Source organism: Coregonus clupeaformis, chromosome 23 (assembly GCF_020615455.1).
Source record: "Coregonus clupeaformis isolate EN_2021a chromosome 23, ASM2061545v1, whole genome shotgun sequence".
Lineage (NCBI taxonomy): Eukaryota > Metazoa > Chordata > Actinopteri > Salmoniformes > Salmonidae > Coregonus > Coregonus clupeaformis.
Genome location: NC_059214.1, coordinates 39004270 through 39027065, shown reverse-complemented (window position 1 = coordinate 39027065; position 22796 = coordinate 39004270). Strand labels below are relative to the sequence as shown.

The 22796-nt window shown below is 47.2% G+C and overlaps 1 protein-coding gene across 2 annotated transcripts in view; it reads left to right on the top strand.

The window, feature by feature from the left end:
• LOC121536979 (zinc finger protein 385B) overlaps nucleotides 1–22796 on the top strand; it is a 192083-nt gene that overhangs the window by 22283 nt on the left and 147004 nt on the right. For both annotated transcript variants that reach the window (XM_041844677.1, XM_041844676.2), the window contains exon 2: nucleotides 1640–1999. In XM_041844677.1, coding sequence (XP_041700611.1) covers nucleotides 1642–1999 — 358 coding nt within the window. In that variant the 5' untranslated portion in view covers nucleotides 1640–1641. The remainder of the gene's footprint in view (nucleotides 1–1639; nucleotides 2000–22796) is intronic.

Genomic DNA, 22796 nt, shown 5'->3' with positions numbered 1-22796 from the left:
AGGATAATCTTACTGTCCAGTGAGAAGGACACGTAACATGGCCACACTGTACTAATGCTTCACCCTCATAATACATCCTCCCTATTCATTACATCCTCACAGATACAGGCTGTGTCCCAAATGGCACCCTATCCCCAATATAGTGCATTACTTTTGACCAAGGCCTATAGGGAATAGAGTGCCATTTTGGACGCAGCCATACAGTATCATACACAGGAACTGCAAGGGGAAGCTGACTTGGTCATTCCGGTCAATTAGAAGCTTCTGCTGCTTTTCCTTTTCATCTAGACATCATATCCATGGATACAGATACCCCTGGTGCCTGGCCAGATACCATACAAGAAGTACAGTATGTTTAGATTTGCAAGCATTTGCAAAGATTTGCTGCTATAAATGCAGTATAAATGTGAACGTAAAGTATTTTCTTTACGCTTATAAAGGGATATTTTGTGGGTTTTAGGTATACAGTAATTCCCAGTTCAATACACCAATACATTTTTCATCCTCTCGTAGCCTATGTCAGCACTCCGAAGATGTAGTACCGCTTTGCAACTCATTAATCAACCATGACAAATGTAATACTATATGGGGATAAAATTCACTTCACCTAGTTGAAATATTTCAGCTTTGAATGCTGATAGAAGATATAAGTAAATTTAAATTGTGTGTTGCTGTGTCTGGGTCGGATGGGGTTATATATAGAATTCACCATTTGAAATATTTAGCTTCAAATGTGGATCTAAGCTGATGGGATGTTTTGCACGTCTGGGGATTGAGAGACTGCCCACTCTGTCGTATGTTCCGTCCCGTGTCTGTGCTGCAATTGAGGGTTGTGTAACACCCATGGGCAGTGGATATGTGAATTGGGCTCTATCTCCCTCTCCTCCCTCTGCGAGGGCACACACACACACACACACAACGCGAGGGAAACAGATGGGCACAGGAGGTCACTCACCAGCAAACCTGGATTCACATAGTATTCGAAATCTCTCAAATACTTTCATCGTTTCTTTGAGCCTGCCCTGAAGTGCCAGATAGGCGGGGATTGCATTCTGTAGACTATTCCATTGGTTCCATCATGTCAGTCAAGCTCAATCAAGTGCAGCTAAAATATTTGAATGAATGAAACTATTTGAACCCAGGTCTGGACAGCAGCCTCGCCCCGGCCCCATCCCGGCTCCACAGGTAGAGAGGCTGAATGATGCTGTGGCACCAGACTGTCAGACAGTATAGCTACTCTATCAGAGGTGGAGCTGAGCTCTAGCGCTACAATAGGAAAGAATAGAGATTCAGGATCAGACACCTGCTCAGTGTCCACTGCTCCTCAAACACTGTCACACAGTCACAGTTGTCTGTTGCTTCCACAGGAGAGGGAGACCTTGATTCAGCACCGTATTTTACAATCTGTAGAATGTAGCCTAAACATAAATGTATTTATGTTTAATTGGAGAGTGATGTTTCAAGGAGGATGTGAGTATTTGCCATGGCTGTGGTTGTGTGTGTGTGTGTTTTATACGTGAGTGTGTGCGCGTCCGTCCATGTGTGTGCGGGCACATGCAAGTGTGCGTGCCTGCACCATGCTTGCTTTCCAGTAGCAAAGTCTGTCATTCTAATCCACTGTTGTCATTGTTTTCTGCAGGTATGAAGACACCGCTGAGTCCGGCCCACTTCATAGAGCATGGCCGGATGGCCTTCCCGTTCGGAGGCTGTCTGGAGCTGAATCAGCTCACGGGGATGGAGCCTACCACCAACGGCCAGGGTCAGATAAACATGTCCCTACAGCTACAACAGCAGGAGAAGAAGAAGCTGTTCTACTCGATGTGTGAGGTGTGTAACATCCAGCTGAACTCCCAGGCACAGGCCCAGGTGCACTACAACGGGAGGTCCCACCTGAAGAGGGTCAAACAGATGAACAATGGGGAGGCTCCGGCACCAGCTACTGGGTCTCTACCCACCTCTACACTGAGCCTCAGAAGAAGCACCACCAACAGCAGTACAGGTAGGCCTGCAGTGAATTTCTGTCCACATTTTTTTTCTTCTATTTGTTTGGTTACATTTCTCGAGCCAAATCCCTCAGCTGATAACAATTGACATCTGTAACCAGGGAGTCCCATTAAGGTCAGACGAGAGACCTCCTCGAAGGGAGACCTGACTAACAGGTCTGTAGTGACTAGCCCTGGCTCACCCAGGGAGAGGGAGAACTCTCCTACACCCACAGATACCTCTGTAGAAATAACAAGGCCTGGACGGTACTACTCTCTCTTCTAGAGGCATAAACAGACTAGAGGTCATGGTGATGCATGCTGAGTTAGTTTGTAGCATTTGACTCAGAACCATGAATGCGTCCCAAATGGCACCCTATTCCCTATATAGTGCCTATGGGCCCTGGTTAAAATTAGTGCACTAAATAAGTAGTAGGGTGCCATTTGGGATGCACACATGGTTTCGTCATCCCTCTCAGACATTTTGTTGTTTTCTTTCACTGCTCGGTTTAACAAACTTTGCTCGGAGGTCCTTTTATATTATTAGTTGGGGAAATTAATATTAATGGCAACCTTTCTGTGTCTACAGTGCCCAGTGCCCAGTGGCTGACGATAGAGACAAATAAATCAGTCAGTTTGAGTTTGAGGTGTCATTATAAAATGCTTCAGTCCTTTGCCATGTGTGTGTTTCAGAAGCACTGCTCTGTTTACTAATGCTGTCATCTTTGTCTCCACTCCCACCAGTAGTGGCCTAAGGATTTTCATATCCATTTGATTTTACATATTCTTTGACTGAGGGACAAATTCTCTGTTGACCCATGGGTGACATTCGCTTTTGCATAAGTTGTTTGTAGAGAGAGCCATTTCCTCTTTAAAACAGAGGATTTCATATAAGTTAGGAGCACGCTCATTTCACGAAACAGTGCTTAGTGTTCAGTGCTATGCCCAGGTTTTTTACTCCTTGTTTAAATACACTCATCTTGACTGTTTAGTGCCTGGCTGGCTGTAGAAATGTTCAGTTGACTTGATTATGTTCTGTTCTGTTCAGACTGGAGCAAAACAAATGCTCCGTAGGCAGTGGATAAAGATAGTCTTTCCAGACTGGCTTAAAGACGGTATGTAAGTTCAAATGCATCACAATTTAAAAAACAAGACTTGAACAGACAAGGCAAATTCATTGGTAAACAACAAGCATGTTGTTTTAAATGCCTGAGTTGTTACGTAGTGACAGTGACATTTTGTCTGAAGTTTGATTAATAATCCAAGTTTATGCAATATGGCCATGAAAAACATGTTGACACCTGGTGTTCAGACAGTTAACACACTGTAGTTGAATGGTTTACAATGCAGTGAGGCTGATTCTTGAATGATGTAGATGCTGTGAGGTTGAATTCTGATTGATTTACAGTTGTATAGATGGAATCAAACACATTATCTCGTCCATATCCTCCCAGGCTGACAGGACAGAGTGATGGAGTGGGTGACAGTGTCAGTCATAGTGACAGTGGTGCTTAGAGTAGTAGAGGAAGGGTTGAGTGTGTACTTTCCCTATCAGAGGAGCTTATCTGTGCTTCCATCATAGTGGTGTGTGTGTGTGTGTGTGTGTGTGTGTGTGTGTGTGTGTGTGTGTGTGTGTGTGTGTGTGTGTGTGTGTGTGTGTGTGTGTGTGTGTGTGTGTGTGTGTGTGTGTGTGTGTGTGTGTGTGTGTGTGTGTGTGTGTGTGTGTGTGTGTGTGTGTGTGTGTGTGTGTGTGTGTGTGTGTGTGTGTGTGTGTGTGTGTGTGTGTGTGTGTGTGTGTGTGTGTGTGTGTGTGTGTGTGTGTGTGTGTGTGTGTGTGTGTGTGTGTGTGTGTGTGTGTGTGTGTGTGTGTGTGTGTGAGAGACAAGGTCTGTGGACTGTTCCAGCCATGACAGCTGGTGCCCCTGGGAGATCAAGGGGGGGTTAGGCGTCACATCGCCTGGGTCCTTCCTGCTGGCTGCTCTACACACAGGCACGCATGCACACACACACACACACACACACCCCACAGCAGCAGCAACATCAGCCCTCTGTGCTGGTGCCCCACATACCCTCAGTAAATAGCAATTAGAGTGAAAAATGCTGCAGGCCTCACAGGCAGCTCATGCGAGAAAGATTTTCATGCTACAGTACAGCAGCCAGTTAATGTAGTGAACACCGGTCACAATAACATCTGTGTGTGTGACGGGGGGATTTAATGTAGTGAATACCGGTCACTGTGTACTCAGTGTGTGTGTGTGTGTGTGTGTGTGTGTGTGTGTGTGTCTGTGTGTGGCAGGGGGGTCAATGAATGTGACATAATGGAATGTTATAGGCCATTGTGTATGTCCCTATAAAACTGTTTTATTTTTTGCCTAATTCTATATATTTTTTTTTCAAATTCTGTTTTCTCTATTTTGTTTTTCCAGGTTTCCGTTTTTTCCCTTGCTCTCAAAATCACACTTTTTTAAAATAGAAAATCAACTACATTTGATGTTCTAAGTCCACAACAATGCTTAAACCACACCAGGAGACCACTTTTAACGTCTGGGAAAAATCTAAGAAAAGTTAATTTTTGGGTGTAGATACCCTTTAATTCACGTGTGCACCAGGAAGAGACATGTTTGGTTAGCAGTGTTTCTGTAGCACACATGTAATAGCTGAGTTTGCTGCACAAATCGCAACGGGATGGATGCAAATAATCATGATATCATGATACCAGGTAGGCATAGGTAGGTAGGCAAGACGGTGATCATTATTAGTATCATCACTAACGGAGCACAAAATGACAGACAAATGCGCAGGATTTGTCTGGGTAGAAATAGGAGATTTTGACTCCTTTTGTTGTCAGTCGACACACAGCTGTTCTTTTTTAGTTTGATCAGAGTGGATGTCCTTCATCAGAGTCTCTCTCTGTCATTCTTAACTTGTCGTCGAGCTGGATGTGACGAGTGTCGAGCTGGCTGTGACGATCACGGGGCAGTTAGGGGCAGTTGAGCCCCAGCTACATTTTTAAACACATCAGGGGTGTCTGTTGTTGCACTGAAAGAGTCATGACATTATTTGGGTAGTCTGAGCCAGACATATGTAATTACAGCTGGTGGACTGGAAACAGGCTCTGGTGTTGGTGTGACATACACACACACACGTACACAGACAGGCACACACACACGTACACACACACACAGTCTCTGGTGTGGAGGGACTGATGATGTCCTCGCCTCTTCTACAGTTTCTCTGTGTATCAGTGTCTCACAGTGTCAACTAACTGGGTCAACTCGGCAGCCACCACAGCAAGGCTTCATGGCTTCATGTGGAGGGGTCTCTTCTCACTCATCATCACAACAGCCTGGTGATAACTTAATCACAGGATGTAAACGTGGGCTTGGCTTGTTGTTCACTCATCTTCAATTGCATAAACTGCAGTGGAGCTTTTATCCTAGTGCCCTTACTCCCCAAACCAACTGCTAGCCCCTACTGCCTTGAGACTTAGATTTGATAGGATCGCATAGGTGTAAACAATATGGTGGTTGCCCCATCTGGCCCTCTGATAGGCCAGATGGAATAGTTGGATGGGGGCTGGGGTTAGGTTTGGATTCAGGGTCTGTGAAACAAACCTTTAACAAGCATTCCACTAGATGGCAGTATTCACATCTTCAAAAAATATTTTCCTCTCAAAATGTTGTTCATGCGATGACAGCAACTGCAGTCAAGTTCATTGTAGGTAACCAAAGTCTATTAAAATCTCCTGTGCAGTTACTCATATTCATTCAGGTTTTTTTTTTAGGCCAGAATATGTTTAGCAGCATCTTTTTGGGGGAAGTTTGTTATTTACTCTGAGTGAGTAATGTTTTCTGTTTGAGCCAGGGGCCACATGACATCCTGTTATGTATTCATATTTGGCAGGTCGGTCTAAAATTATGTCTGTTGGAATGAAGTCATTAGAGAGTTGTTGGCAAACCATCCTCACAACATCACAGCCGTGGGTGATGTAGTTTAGTTTAGTTGTATTATGTATAAGATGAATTGCAGTATTCAACAAACAAGCACCCCAACGAACATAACAGAAATCAGGGAGTCACAAAGTGAAGCAGAATGTTGCTGATGATGAAGGGACTGGAAAAACCCATCACAATCACATTATTTAGATTAATCAAGCTGTTTATTTAGTTTAACCATCCTGGAATTCATCTGTTAAAATGTAAATTCAGTGAGATTGTTTTTCAAAAGGTAAAGTGCCTTGTAATTGCTACAAAGTAAAATGCAGCATGATGATTCAGATTACACACCTGCAATTTACAAAGCTAAAGTCTTCTAAATCAAAATATAATGGCATCTGTTGAAAGTAGTACATTATGAATAGCCAGACAGTCTCTCTGGTTTATAAAGTGGTGGTGCCTCTTACACTGACAGCATTTCTGCTTTGTCACTTTTCATATTTGACTGTAGCTGCCTGGGAGAACATACTTCCAGTGTGTGTGCTTGTGTGTCTGTGTGTGCATGCATGCGTGCATGTATAGCACATGGGGATGTGTGAAACTTACTTCTCAGCCTGAAGTGTCCCGCTTGTGTCGCCTCATTAGCTAGCTTTTGAGTTGGCTCGATCGGCTAAGACGCTTGAGGAGGGTGGTCACGTGTGTTTGTGAGACAGAGAATTCTCGCCAGATATGGGCAGAATTGGGAGGAAGTGGTATTCACTAAGCAAGCAGCGTGACGTCCTTTACACGTGTACGTATACATGTGTGTGTGTGTTCCCCACCATTACAACTCTCTCTCCAAACAGATGGTGATACCAACAACATCCCTCATATTGTCCAATTATGTCTTAGAAATGTTGTATTTACTTTTCTCCCTCATAGAAACAACTCCTGTTTGAGCAATAGAAATTATGCAAATGTTAGGATCCAATTTTCCGTGTGAGTGCAGCTCTGCGCGAGGGATTTGGTATTTAAACACCATCAAACACTGTGTCTGTCAACCAACCAGGCACCAGGTCGTGAAGTTACTCAGTGAGGTTTCTGATGAGCTGGCTAGGAGTAGGACAACCTCAGTTAGTAGATACTAGACCAAACCTGCCAACCCAACACCCTGCAATGCCAAGGTTGTGGTTATATTTCTGAAGGGATCACATGGGGCAACCTTCAGTGGATATACCAAACTCTATGGTCCGTGTGGCTCGGCTGGTAGGAATTGATTCCCTATGCACTCACTGTACTGTAAGTGGCTTTGGATAAAAGTGTGCTCTTAGTGGCATATCTGTCTTCTCCGTCTCTTCACCCAGCACACTGTCATGAGCCGGACTAGTAGAAGGACAACTTTCAGGGCCCTGTCTGTCTGTGGATACTAAACCCAAAATACTGCTCTGTCCTGTTTTTCCACCTAGCTACTAGCACGCTTTCATGGCACGCTTTCATGAGCCCAGGTCATGATCACAGGTCACAGCACCAGTCAGCCTATAACCAGATATAACCAGATTAGATGACTAAGTCATTTAGGTGAGTCATGCAGTCTGCTGATAGTCTTGCTACACACGCTAAGGACATGACCAGGTCAGGTCAGGCATGTCACACCAGGGCAGCAGTTAACTCTAAGGCCAGAGTAGGGTATCATAGGGCCAGGTTAATTAAGGAAGGTCAGAGTAGGGTATGATAGGGCCAAGGCAATTAAGGCAAGCTTTATAATGTAAAAAATCCTGCATTTTATTTATTTTTTATTTAACCTTTATTTAACCAGGAAGGGCTCATTGAGATTTAAAATCTCTTTTTCAAGAGCGTCCTGGCCAAGATAGGCAGCACCAAGTCATTACAAAAAATTACAGACAGACAACATGAACAACTACAAGTAATCTAGTAAAAACCATTCATGAATTCACAAGAGTATAACAATATCAAAAACAGCAAATTAAAGACATTGACAGGTCAGGGAATCAGCCTCAAAATCCTTCATCAGAGATTTAAAAACACCAATCGGGACAAGTTCTTCCAGTTTAAAATTATTTTGTAAGGTGTTCCAAGACGATGGCGCAGAGTACATAAAAGACCTTTTACCAAATTCAGTTCGGACATTTGGAACAGTTAGCAGGATAAAGTCCAGTGAACGAAGAGAGTACCCACCACATTTCTGAACAATAAAAATGCCCAAATAAAAAGGTAGTAAACCCAAAATGGCTTTGTAAATAAAAGTATACCAGTGACTGAGCCTACGAGTGACTAGAGAAGGCCAGCCAACCCTGGTATACAAAGTACAGTGGTGCGTAAGGGTTTTGCAGTTTAAAATAAATCTCAAAGTACCATGATAAAGAGTGTCAATTGATCTCAAACACTGAGCGGAAGCATTCATATATAAAATATCCCCATAGTCTAGTAAAGGCATAAATGTAGCTGATACTAGCCTCCTTCTGGCTTCAAAAGAAAAACAGGCCTTATTCCTAAAATAAAATCCCAATTTCAGCTTCAATTTTTTTGTAAGTTGTTGAAAATGCAATTTAAAAGAGAGGCCGTCATCAATTAGAATTCCAAGATATTTATATGAGGTTACAACCTCAATCTCCTTGCCCTGACAGGTAGTAACAGGTGAAAGGTTCAGAGGTCTATTTCTTGCATTAAAAAACACCATTAGTTTAGTTTTGTCAGTATTGAGGATAAGCTTCAATTGACACAAGGTATGTTGAACAGTATAAAAAGCAGTTTGCAAGTTCTGGAAAGCTTTTGTAAGAGATGAGGCACAACAGTAAATAACAGTATCATCAGCATAAAAATGAAGTTGTGCATTTTGGACATTTTTGTCTAAATCATTAATATAAATAGTGAATAAGAGAGGACCAAGTACAGAGCCCTGGGGCACACCATTCAGGACAGACAATTTAACAGACATAAGCCCATCAAATTGAGTGCACTGAGTTCTATCAGACAGATAGTTAGCAAACCATGCAACTGCATGCTCCGAAAGACCTACACTCAACAATCTCTGCCTTAGTATAGCATTTGCCTTTGTCTGGAGGATTTCGTGGCGGAGGTGAGGAAGGTGTTCGATTCTCCGGTGTCCGGGAGAGAGGCGGCCCGAAAGCTACTTCTACTTCGTCAAGACTCCCGTAGTGTGGCAGACTACGTGGTAGACTTTCGCACGTTGGCCGCCGAGAGTCCCTGGAACCCGGAGTCCCTGTTCGACGTCTTCCTTCATGGATTATCGGAGGAGATTAAAGACGAGCTCGCAGTTCGGGAGTTACACTTGGACCTCGACTCCCTCATAGCCTTAACCATAAGGATCGATGGGCGCCTACGGGAATGCAGGAGGGAGAGGAGGCCTGTTCTCGGCCACACTCGCTCACCCATGGCTGCTTTCTCGCCTCCGAAGAACCCCGTAAATCCCCGACGCCTGCATCCCGAGAGGATCCGAAGTCACTCGAGCCCCCTCGGGAATCATCGGGGACGGGCGACTCGTTTACTCCAGAGCCTATGCAACTGGGCAGGGCTAGATTGTCGCCTAAGGAACGATTACGCAGTTGCCTGTATTGTGGTGCTACAGGGCATTACATATCCACCTGTCCAGTAAAAAGACCAGGCCCATCAGTAGGTACGAGTATGCTGGTGGGCCATACTGGGAGTCCTCTAACTCCTTTTACTCGTATCCCTTTTTATGTTATCCTGCTGTGTGGTGACTGGTCTAAAGCTCTCCGGGTGCTCATTGACTCTGGGACCGATGAGAGCTTCATGGACGCTACTCTAGTATCTGAGCTGGGATATCTCCTCTCAACCTCTCCGTTCCCATGGACGCCAGAGCACTGGACGGACATTCCATTGGCAGGGTCACTCACAGTACGGTTCCCATTAACCTGTGAGTGTCAGGAAATCACAGTGAGTCCATACAGCTTCTACTTGAATCTCCCCATGTTCCTGTTGTTTTGGGATTTTCATGGCTCCAGAGGCACAACCCCCTGATTGACTGGATCACTGGTTCTATCTTGGGTTGGAGCCCGTTCTGCCACTCACATTGCCTTAAGGCGGCGTAGCCTGCCCCGGGACGTCCTCCTGCGGCTCTGGAAAAGCCTCAGATTTCTCAGCCGTTCCCACGGAGTACCAGGACCTCCTGGAGGTTTTCAGCGAGGCTCGCACCACCTCCCTTCCTCTTCATCGTCCCTACGATTGCGCTATTGATGACCTGCTGGGCACCACACCACCTCATGGGCGTCTATATTCCCTGTCTGGCCCTGAGACCAAGGCCATGGAGGAGTACATTGAGAACTCTCTGGCTGCTGGGAGCATTCGTCCTTCTGCCTCCCCTGCTGGTGCAGGTTTCATCTTTGTGGAAAAGACGGACAAGACCCTGCGTCCATGTATTGACTACCGGGGCCTCAATGACATCACTGTTAAGAATCATTACCCTCTACCACTCCTCTCCTCGGCTTTTGAAACTCTCCAGGGGGCTAGCATCTCTTCTAAGTTGGACCTTCGGAACGCCTACCACCTAGTTCGGATACGGGAAGGATACGAGTGGAAGACCACCTTCAACACGGCTAATGGGCACTACGAGTACCCGGTCATGCCGTTTGGACTCACCAACGATCCCGCAGTGTTCCAGGCCCTGGTCAACGATGTGCTCCGTGACATGTTGAATCGTTTTATGTTTGTCTACCTCGATGACATCCTTGTTTTCTCCTGTTCTGCTCAAGAGCATGTTCTCCATGTCCGCCAAGTCCTCCAGCGCCTCCTGGAGAAACAGTTGTTTGTGAAAGCAGAAAAGTGTGAATTCCATCGCTCCACTATCTATTTTCTGGGATACGTCATCACTGAAGGGAACATTCAGATGTTTCCCGACAAGGTGAGAGCGGTGGTGGATTAGCCCCAACCCACCTCTAGAGTGCAGCTGCAACGTTTTCTGGGATTTCTACCGCCGGGGCTACAGCACCCTGGCTTCTCCCCTCTCTGCACTCACATGGTCCCCAGCTACTGACAGGGCATTTTTGGGTCTTAAGCATCGTTTCACCACAGCCCCCATCCTCATCCATCCGGACCCGTCCCGTCAGTTCGTGGTGGACGTTGACGCCTCGGACGTTGGAGTGGGGGCCATTCTGTCCCAACATTCGACCCAGGATCAAAAGTAGCACCCCTACGCTTTCCTCTCTCATCGCCAGAATTCCGGAGAAGATGGCTACCGGAGAAGATGGCTGCCGTTTTACAGCCCTCTAACCAATTGTACTATTATGTGTGTTTTTCTGCATTATTTGTTATTTATTCTGTACATAATGTTTCTGCCATCGTCTCTTATAACCAAAAAGAGCTTCTGGATATCAGGACAGCGGTTACTCACCTCGTATTGGACGAAGATTTTTTCTTCAACGAGTCGGACGCGAAGGATATCCTAGAGACACCCGACGAGGCCCAAATCCCCGTCATTCGCAGGAGAAAGAGACAGTGATATAATAATAATAATAATATAATATGCCATTTAGCAGACGCTTTTATCCAAAGCGACTTACAGTCATGCGTGCATAAATTTTATTTTTGTGTATGGGTGGTCCCGGGGATCGAACCCACTACCTTGGCGTTACAAGCGCCGTGCTCTACCAGCTGAGCTACAGAGGACCACAGACCGCGTGGACGTAGGTCGGGGTGCCTTGTAAGGATCCGACGATGAGCGAGTAAACTGCCTCTTCCATCAATCCTATTAGCCAATGTTCAATCATTTGAAAATAAATTAGATTACCTAATATTACGGTTATCCTACCAACGGGACATTAAAAACTGTAATATCTTATGTTTCACCGAGTCGTGGCTGAACGACGACATGAACAACAATACAGCTGAAGGGATATACACTACATCGGCAGGATAGAACGGCTGACTCCGGTAAGACAAGGGGTGGCGGTCTGTGTATATTTGTAAACAACAGCTGGTGCACAAAATCATATATTAATGAAGTCTCAAGGTTTTGCTCGCCTGAGGTAGAGTATCTTATGATAAGCTGTAGACCACACAATTTACCAAGAGAGTTTTCATCTATATTTTTCATAGCTGTCTATTTACCACCACAAACCAATGCTGGCATTAAGATTGCACTCAATGAGCTGTATAAGGCCATAACTAAACAGGAAAATGCTCATCCAGAGGCAGCGCTACTAGTGGCCGGGGACTTTAATGCAGGGAAACTTAAATCCGTTCTATCTAATTTCTACCAGCATGTTAAATGTGCAACGAGAGGAAAAAAAACTCTAGACCACCTATACTCCACACACAGAGATGCATACAAAGCTCTCCCTCGCCCTCCATTTGGCAAATCTGACCATAACTCTATCCTCCTGATTCCTGCTTATAAGCAAAAACTAAAGCAGGAAGCACCAGTGACTCGGTTAATAAAAAAGTGGTCAGATGACGCAGATGCTAAGCTACAGGACCGTTTTGCTAGCACAGACTGGAACATGTTCTGGGATTCTTCAGATAGCATTGAGGAGTACACCACATCAGACACTGGCTTCATCAATAAGTGCATCGATGACGTCGTCCCCACAGTGACCGTACGTACATACCCCAACCAGAAGCCATGGATTACAGGCAACATCCGCACTGAGCTAAAGGGTAGAGCTGCCGCTTTCAAGGAGCGGGACTCTAATCCGGACGCTTATAAGAAATGCCCTCCGACGAACCATCAAACAGGCAAAGAGTCAATACAGGACTAAGATTGAATCGTACTACACCGGCTCTGACGCTCGTCGGATGTGGCAGGGCTTCAAAACTATTACAGACTACAAAGGGAAACACAGCCACGAGCTGCCCAGTGACACAAGCCTAACCAGACGAGCTAAACCACTTCTATGCTCGCTTCGAGGCAAGCAACACTGAAGCATGCATTAGAGCACCAGCTGTTCCGGATGACTATGTGATCACGCTCTCTGTAGCCGATGTGAGTAAGACTTTTAAGCAGGTCAAAATTCACAAGGCCGCAGGGACAGACGGATTACCAGGGCGTGTACTGCGAGCATGTGCTGACCAACTGGCAAGTGCCTTCACTGACATTTTCAACATGTCCCTGACTGAGTCTGTAATACCAACATGTTTCAAGCAGACCACCATAGTCCCCATGCCCAAGGACACTAAGATAACCTGCCTAAATGACTACCAACCCGTAGCACTGACGTCTGTAGCCATGAAGTGCTTTTAAAGGCTGGTCATGGCTCACATCAACACCATTATCCCAGAAACCCTAGACCCACTCCAATTTGCATACCGCCCCAACAGATTGCATTCCACACTGCCCTTTCCCACCTAGACAAGAGGAACACCTATGTGAGAATGCTATTCCTTGCCTACAGCTCAGCGTTCAACACCATAGTGCCCTCAAAGCTCATCACTAAGATAAGGATCCTGGGACTAAACACCTCCCTCTGCAACTGGATCCTGGACTTCCTGACGGGCCGCCCCAAGGTGGTAAGGGTAGGTAATAGCATATCTGCCACGCTGATCCTCAACACGGGGGACCCTCAAGGGTGCGTGCTCAGTCCCCCCCTGTACTCCCTGTTCACCCATGACTGCATGGCCAGGCACGACTCCAACACCATCATTAAGTTTGCCGACGACACAACAGCGGTAGGCCTGATCACCGACAACGATGAGACAGCCTATGGGGAGGAGGTCAGAGACCTGGCCGTGTGGTGCAAGGATAACAACCTCTCCCTCAACGTGACCAAGACAAATGAGATGATTGTGGACTACAGGAAAAAAAAGAGGACTGAGCACGCCCCCATTCTCATCGACGGGGCTGTAGTGGAACAGGTTGAGAGCTTCAAGTTCCTTGGTGTCCACATCACCAACGAACTATCATGGTCCAAACACACCAACACAGTCGTGAAGAGGGCACGACAAAGCCTATTCCCCCTCAGGAGACTGAAAAGATTTGGCATGGGTCCTCAGATCCTCAAAAAGTTATACAGCTGCACCATCGAGAGCATCCTGACTGGTTGCATCACCGCCTGGTATGGCAACTGCTCGGCCTCCGACCGCAAGGCACTACAGAGGGTAGTGCATACGGCCCAGTACATCACTGGGGCCAAACTTCCTGCCATCCAGGACCTCTATTCCAGACGGTGTCAGAGGAAGGCCCTCAAAATTGTCAAAGACTACAGCCACCCTAGTCATATACTGTTCTCTTTGCTACCGCACGGCAAGCGGTACTGGAGCGCCAAGTCTAGGTCCAAAAGGCTTCTCAACAGCTTCTACCCCCTAGCCATAAGACTACTGAACAGCTAATCATGGCTACCCGGACTACTTGCACTGCCCCCCCCTGCCCCACCCCATCTTTTTACGCTGCTGCTACTCTGTTAATTATTTATGCATAGTCACTTTAACTCTACCCACATGTACATATGACCTCAACTACCTCAACTAGCCAGTGCCCCCGCACATTGACTCTGCACCGGTACCCTCCTGTATATAGCCTCCCTACTGTTATTTTATTTTACTTCTGCTCTTTTTTTCTCAACACTTTTTTGTTGTTGTTGTTTTATTTTACTTTTGTTAGGCTGGGTGGGGGACTCAGGCGCAGAGACGGACACACGGACAAAGAGGGTGAATTAAGATGTTGTTTATTCAGCGTGTCTTGGCAGAGAGAAACAGTTCAGGGTGGAGCAGCTTCAGACCGGGGTAGGAGCTGAGTGGGGTGGAGAGCCAGTAGCACTGAGAGCTGGATGACGAGGATATCAGACAACAGATGAGCAGGTTGCGGCGTGGGAGTGGCAGGCAGGCAGGCAGCAGGAACAGACGGGATCTGGTCGAAAGAGAGACAGGTTACAAACGTGGCAGAGACAACTATAATGCTGAGAGGGTAACAACTAAACTGAGATTGCTGTACGGAGCCAAGTTACCACAGGTGGTGTAGGAACGAACTGGCGCTGGAGAGGTGTCCAGCCCGGGTAGATAACTGCTGGTTGATTGGTGACAATGAGCTGCAGCTGGATGTAACTGAGCATGAGAGAGAATGGCCACGCCCCCTGACCTAGATCCTCTGACTGGGCTGCACAGCAGGGGGAGACAGACACAGACAACACACACAGGGAAAAAGGAAAAGGAAAACAAGCGGGGACAGGACCAACAGTGCCGGACCGTAACAGTACCCCCCCCTCAACGGGCGCCACCCGGCGACCCACCCGGCTTGTCAGGGTGGTCCCTATGGAAGTCAGCCACCAGCTGCGGATCCAGTATAAACCATCGGGGAATCCAGGACCTCTCCTCGGGACCGTATCCCTCCCAGTCCACCAGGTACTGAAGCCCTCTACCACGCCTCCGGACGTCCAGCAGTCTCCGCACCGTGTAGGCTGGATGGTCGTCAATATCTGCGGTGGCGGAGGGGGATCCACAGGCGGACACAAAGGGCTGGAGGAGACCAGCTTCAGCTGGGACACGTGAAATGTAGGATGGACTCTCATGGCCTGGGGAAGCTTCAACCGAACAGCCGAAGGGTTGATGATGGAGTCGATCTCGAAAGGACCCAAATACCGGGGCGACAGCTTACGGGAGTCAGTGCGCAGGGGGATGTTGCTGGAGGAGAGCCAGACTCGCTGACCAGGCTGGAACTGGGGAGCGACTACCCTGTGCCTGTCCGCCACTCTCTTGTTACGCTCTGCTGTCCGTAGAAGGGCCTCACGGGTGTCCTCCCACACCTTGCGGCAGCGGCAGAAGGTTATCCTGAACTGACGGGACGGCTAACTCCTTTTCCTGAGACGGGAACAATGGCGGTTGGTACCCCAAAGCCGCCTCAAATGGTGAAAGGCCGGTGGCAGATGAGGTGAGGGAATTGTGGGCATATTCGACCCACGGGAGGTGTTTGGCCCAGGTGGACGGGTTCTGGGATGTCACACAGCGTAGAGCAGCCTCCAGGTCCTGATTGGTCCTCTCAGTCTGGCCATTGGACTGGGGATGGAAACCTGATGAGAGACTGACAGAGGCACCCAGAGCAGAACAAAACTCCTTCCATACCCGAGAAATGAACTGTGGGCCTCTATCGGACACTATGTCCACAGGTATTCCATGGGGACGGAATACATGTAGGACAAAGAGGTCGGCTGTCTCACTGGCAGACGGTAATTTTGGTAATGCAACAAAATGGGCAGATTTAGAGAATCTGTCCACGATGGTGAGTATGGTGTCATTACCCTCAGACATAGGAAGTCCAGTGACGAAGTCCAAGGCCACGTGAGACCAAGGCGACTCGGGACTGGGAGAGGCCGCAGCAGGCCCGAAGGAGCCCGGTGGGAAGCCTTATTTTGGGCACAGATGGAACAGGCCGCCACGTATTCCCGGACGTCAGTCTCGACGGATGGCCACCAAAAGTGCCTCTTCAGTAGCGACAGTGTACGGTTCATACCAGGGTGGCAGGAGAAGCGCGAGGTGTGGATCCAGTTGAGCACTTGCGGCCGCACGGCTGCGGGAACATAGAGAAGGTCGGGGGGGCCATCGGCTGGTCCAGGTTCCGACTCTTGTGCCGATCGGACGAGGGACTCCATTTCCCAGTGAACAGCCGCCACCAAACAGGAAGCGGGCAGAACAGGTTCAGGATTGCTGGAGTCTTCATTGTCTGTAAACTGGCGAGAGAGAGCATCAGGCTTGACATTACGTGTGCCAGGACGATATGTTAAAATAAACTTGAACCTGCTGAAGAACAGAGCCCATCTGGCCTGACGGGAGTTTAGCCTCTTGGATGACTGGATGTAAGCCAGGTTCTTGTGGTCTGTCCAGACTATGAAGGGTTGCTCTGCTCCGTCTAGCCAGTGCCGCCACTCCTCCAACGCCAACTTGACAGCAAGCAACTCCCGGTTACCCACGTCGTAGTTCTTCTCAGCAGGGGTCAATCTCCTGGAGAAAAAGGCCACAGGATGGAGCTTCTGGTCCGTGGGGGAACGTTGTGACAGGACAGCCCCCACCCCCGAATCAGAGGCGTCCACTTCCACAATAAACTGCAAACTAGTGTGTTACGGATACAGGTATCCTGTGTTTTTGTGTGTTTCTCTCCTTCTGCCCTAATCACAGGTGTCCTGTATGTTCCTGATTGGTGGTCGTTGAGGTGTCTGCTGATTGGACCAATCAGTGAACATTCCTGTTAATTGCACCACCTGTTATTCGTTTGTTCAATCACACATCCCATTTTATAAAAACCAGACTTGTGTTTGTTGCAGGAGAGAGAGACCTTTTGCCATATGTGAGTATGGACACGGTGGTGTCCTGTGTGTTGTGTACGCACTAAGTTGTTGGTTACCCTATTGGTAACATTATTAGAATATATTTCTTTACCTGAGTGTGGATACTGTTGTATCCTGTGTACTTATTTAATTGCTGATTACCCTGTTTAGTAGCTTTGTGTGTTTTTGGGAAAAGGGGAGTTTAAGCTAGTTGCCCTTGGGCGTACATTACCCGTAGGAAGAAATCTGTCTATAAACACCAGTTAGACCTGAGCGGACCACCCACTGTATTTTTGTATGACTAGCAGTAGCCTAGCGGTTCTTTAGGCAGGCTAGATCAGTTTAGGGGGTTTTACACTATTGTTTCATTTCTTGGGTCCTGCTCAGCCCTTTTTCCCAAACCTTTACCGTGTGTTTAGCAATAAACCATTTAAGTTTGACGGTAGCTCATGGTTGTTGTGTCATTTTTGGTTCTCGCTGTTCCAGGTCACACTTATAATTTGCATAATTTATGTTACGGGTCTCATGTCCATCCACCCTAGACGTTTAAAAGCCACGGGGTTCGTAACATAAAGTGGGGGCTCGTCCGGGATCCTATCTATCCCATGCTACTCATGTAAATTAGTCAGTGTCTGGTTCAGTGTTGAGCTTGGCAGCTGTAACTACCTGTTTTTTTTGTGTGTTCAGTAGTCGACGGCTCGTGTTGCTAGTAGGATGGCTACTTTTGATTTGGAAGCATTTTTGGAAAACCCTACGTGGGAGATTTTTGAGAATTGTCGTAGAGTGGATCTACAGGCTTTGGCTGACCACTTTTCTGTACCCATACCGAGGGGTTTAGTGAAAGCAGAAGTTAGGGAAGTAGTGTTAGCGATATTGTTAAACGAGCGAGTGCTTGAGTTACCGCCGCCTGAGTCTGCTGCTCCTGTAGGGGATGTGGTTGCTGTTCCTGTAAGCCCATCAGTGTCTGAGGACGAGGCTAAGGCTCCAGCCACATTGCCCCGTTATGACCCACTCTCCCCACTGACTGACAGTGATGCCAGGATGGATGTCCGCTCTACACGGCTCCAAATAGAGGCGGAAGAGCGGGCACAAATCAGGCAAGACAAGCTGGAGATGCGTAAAATGGAGCTAGAGGCAGAACAGGAGACGCGTAAGATAGAACAGGAGACGCGTAAGATGGAACTGGAGACGCGTAGGCTTGATCAAGAACTGGAGACGCGTAGGCTTGATCAAGAACTGGCGATGCGTAAAATGGAACTAGAGGCAGAAACAGCGAGGTTAGTCTCTGCTAATACTATGCCTGCTAGTGAGCCATCCTCACCAGCTGTGTCATCTGCTACGTTTGATATTAGTAGGCAGATCACCTTGGTACCTGTGTTCAGGGAGTCAGAGGTTGATTCCTATTTCAGTGTTTTTGAACGTATAGCGGTAGCATTGAAATGGCCCGACGAGGTATGGTGCCTATTACTTCAGTGTAAGCTAACAGGTAAAGCCCAAGAGGTTCTGGCAGCGCTACCTCTTGAAGACAGTTTGAATTATGAGGTGGTCAAAGCTACTGTTCTTCGTGCCTATGAGCTTGTTCCTGAGGCATATCGACAGAGATTTAGGTCTCATAAAAAGTCTCATACTCAGACTTATGTGGAGTTTGCTAGAGACAAAGGAAATCTGTTTGACAAATGGCACAGTGCTAGTAAGGTAACTGATTTTAACTCTCTACGGGAGTTAATCTTGTTAGAAGAGTTTAAAAATTGTTTACCGAACGCATTGTAGTTTATCTGAACGAACAGAAAGTATCCTCACTGTCGGAAGCGTCTGTATTGGCAGACGAGTTTGTGTTGACGCATAAGAGCGTGTTTTCGGCTCGTACGGAGAGCCGGGCTGCGGAGTTGCTAACTTTTAATCCTAGTCGACCAGCAGTACATCCAGCACGCCCAAAAGATGTGCGTCACTGTTTCTATTGTCATAAGGTGGGACATATAGTTAATGATTGCTTTCTGCTAAAACGCAAACCGGGGATGCCTCAGCACGCCAGGCCGCCAACGGGTGTTGGGCTGATTCGATACGGTTGTAAGGCCGGAATCAAGACAGAAGCCTCATAGTGAATGTGGTTTGAAAGTCCCTGTCCCAGATCACAGTTATGAACCGTTTATTTTTGAGGGGTTTGTTTCTATATCGGATGACGAAGCGTCTCAGCGTCCAGTTAGAATCCTCAGAGATACTGGTGCGGCGCAGTCGTTCATACTAGCTGATGTGTTGCCCTTGTCTAATAATACATATTGTGGTTCCAGTGTGTTAGTACAAGGAATTGAAATGGGTTTCGTCCCAGTGCCATTGCACTTTGTGAACGTACACTCTGAGTTAGTCAGTGGATTGTTCAGAGTTGGCGTACGTCCTATGTTGCCAGTAAAAGGTGTGACATTTATAATGGGCAACGATAGTGCCGGAGGAAAGGTAATACCCATATTGGAGGTATTGGATAAAAGTGACCAGTCTCTCTCCGAGGAGCTGGCACAGGGTTATCCAGATGTGTTCCCCGCTTGTGCTGTCACACGTGCTCAAGCACGACAAGTGGGTGAAGTGGTAGATTTGTCAGACACGATTCTATTCAGAGAGTGTGACCCAGAGGATAGTTTGGGTGCTACCTCTGGTAAGCTGGTGCAGTCTGACCAACAGCCCAGAGAAAGGAAGAAGGATGTGGAACTTGTTGCTGAGGCAATACGGTTACCAGTTACTCGTGAGCAGCTGATCGCTAACCAACAGGTTGACATTAGCCTGGCTAAATGTTTTTCTAGTGTTGTCTCAGAGGACGAGCTAAAGAAGAAAAACATGGCATACTTCATTGATGGTAATCTCCTCATGCGTAAATGGACCTCCCATGTTGACGCTGGCGGAGATTGGAATGCTGTTTACCAAATAGTGATTCCTACAGCCTTTCGACAAAATGTTTTATCCCCTCGCTCATGATCACCAGTGGTCCGGACATCTGGGAGTCACCAAGACTTATGATCGAGTTTTGCGACATTTCTTTTGGCCTGGCTTAAAACAAGATGTGGCTCAGTTCTGTCGGACTTGCCACACCTGTCAAGTAGTTGGGAAACCGAACCAGGTTATTTCCCCGCGCCTCTTTGTCCCATACCGGCCATAGGTGAACCATTCGAACATGTGATGGTTGATTGTGTTGGACCATTACCAAAAACAAAATCTGGTAACCAGTTTATGTTGACAATTATGTGTGTGGCCACCAGGTACCCAGAGGCCATTCCTCTGCGAAAAGGGGTTGGATAATGTGTTGGCAGATGCTTTGTCTCGTGTGTAATGATCTAGGTTTTTTTTTTGTTATCCCGATAGGATGATTTGTGAATTTTGGGTGTTGTGATAGTACGTGTGTCGCAAACCATTTTGGTTTGCTCTTTTAAGGGTGGGAGTGTTACGGATACAGGTATCCTGTGTTTTTGTGTGTTTCTCTCCTTCTGCCCTAATCACAGGTGTCCTGTATGTTCCTGATTGGTGGTCGTTGAGGTGTCTGCTGATTGGACCAATCAGTGAACATTCCTGTTAATTGCACCACCTGTTATTCGTTTGTTCAATCACACATCCCATTTTATAAAAACCAGACTTGTGTTTGTTGCAGGAGAGAGAGACCTTTTGCCATATGTGAGTATGGACACGGTGGTGTCCTGTGTGTTGTGTACGCACTAAGTTGTTGGTTACCCTATTGGTAACATTATTAGAATATATTTCTTTACCTGAGTGTGGATACTGTTGTATCCTGTGTACTTATTTAATTGCTGATTACCCTGTTTAGTAGCTTTGTGTGTTTTTGGGAAAAGGGGAGTTTAAGCTAGTTGCCCTTGGGCGTACATTACCCGTAGGAAGAAATCTGTCTATAAACACCAGTTAGACCTGAGCGGACCACCCACTGTATTTTTGTATGACTAGCAGTAGCCTAGCGGTTCTTTAGGCAGGCTAGATCAGTTTAGGGGGTTTTACACTATTGTTTCATTTCTTGGGTCCTGCTCAGCCCTTTTTCCCAAACCTTTACCGTGTGTTTAGCAATAAACCATTTAAGTTTGACGGTAGCTCATGGTTGTTGTGTCATTTTTGGTTCTCGCTGTTCCAGGTCACACTTATAATTTGCATAATTTATGTTACGGGTCTCATGTCCATCCACCCTAGACGTTTAAAAGCCACGGGGTTCGTAACATAAATGGATGAATAAGAACAGGTGAGGTGGAGAACAGTTCCTTCAATGTACTCACGGCTGACTCGGCCTCAGGCGTCCACAGGAATGGCACCTTTGGGGAGGTGAGCTTGGTCAGGGGGGCAACCACTCGGCTGAAACCCCTGATGAAGCGGCGGTAGAAGTTGGCGAAGCCCAGGAAGCGTTTAGCTGCTTCCGAGACGTGGGTGTGGGCCACTCCGCAACCGCTCTGATCTTGTCAGGGTCTGGTGACACTTGTCCCCGCTCGATAATAAAGCCCAAAAAGGGGACGGACTGCCGGTGGAACTCACATTTTTCTGCTTTCACATACAGTTTATTTTCCATGAGGCGTTGGAGAACCAGACGGACGTGGGAGACGTGTTCATCCTGTGACTTAGAGAATATTAGAATGTCATCCAAATAGACAAACACAAAACGGTGTAGAAAATCCCTCAACACATCGTTAACCATGGCCTGAAACACTGCTGGGGCGTTAGTGAGACCGAATGGCATGACTAGGTATTCAAAGTGTCCGAGAGGGGTATTGAACCCAGTTTTCCATTCGTCTCCCTGCCTGATCCTAACGAGGTGGTAAGCGTTAAGCAGGTCGAGTTTGGTAAACACGGTGGCACCATGAAGGGGGTTCAAATGCTGAGTTGATGAGAGGCAGGGGGTACGTATTTCTGACTGTGATGTTATTTAGTCCTCTGTAGTCAATGCAGGGGCGTAATGTTTTGTCCTTCTTCTCTACAAAAAAGAACCCAGCACCAACAGCGGAAGATGAGGGACGAATGATGCCAGAGGCTAGGGAGTCACCTATGTAGGTTTCCATAGCTTCTCTCTCAGGACGGGACAGATTGAAAAGCCGACTGGACGGCAAAGGGGCTCCAGGCAGTAACTCAATAGCGCAATCGTATGGCCTATGAGGTGGTAGTGAAAGTGCTTTGGACTTACTGAATACCTCGGCCAGGTCCAGGTACTCTTCAGGGACTGAAGAGAGGTCTGGGGGTTTGACAGGGGAAGCAGGGGAACCTACCGAGGGCGGAATAGCCGACCCAAGGCAAGCAGAATGGCAGTGAGTGCTCCAACTGTGTATTTTGTGGTTTTGCCAGTCAATATGGGGGGTTGTGAAGGCTAAGCCAAGGGAAACCGAGGATAAGAGGGGAGGCCGAGGAGGAGACTACTTTAAACTGGATGGTTTCTTTGTGATTGCCGGACAGCATGAGAGAAACGGGGACAGTTTGGTGGGTGATGTTGGCAAACTGATGGCCGTCTATAGCGGTTACTGTTATAGGCTTAGGCAGGGGCTTAACAGGGATCTCAGCCTGAGTGACCAGGTTAACGTCAAGGAAACTATCCTCAGCACCAGAGTCAATGAGAGCAGCTAATGGGAGAGACAGATTCCTGAACTGGACTGTAGCTGGGATAACTAGACAGGGTGCTGTGGGCATTG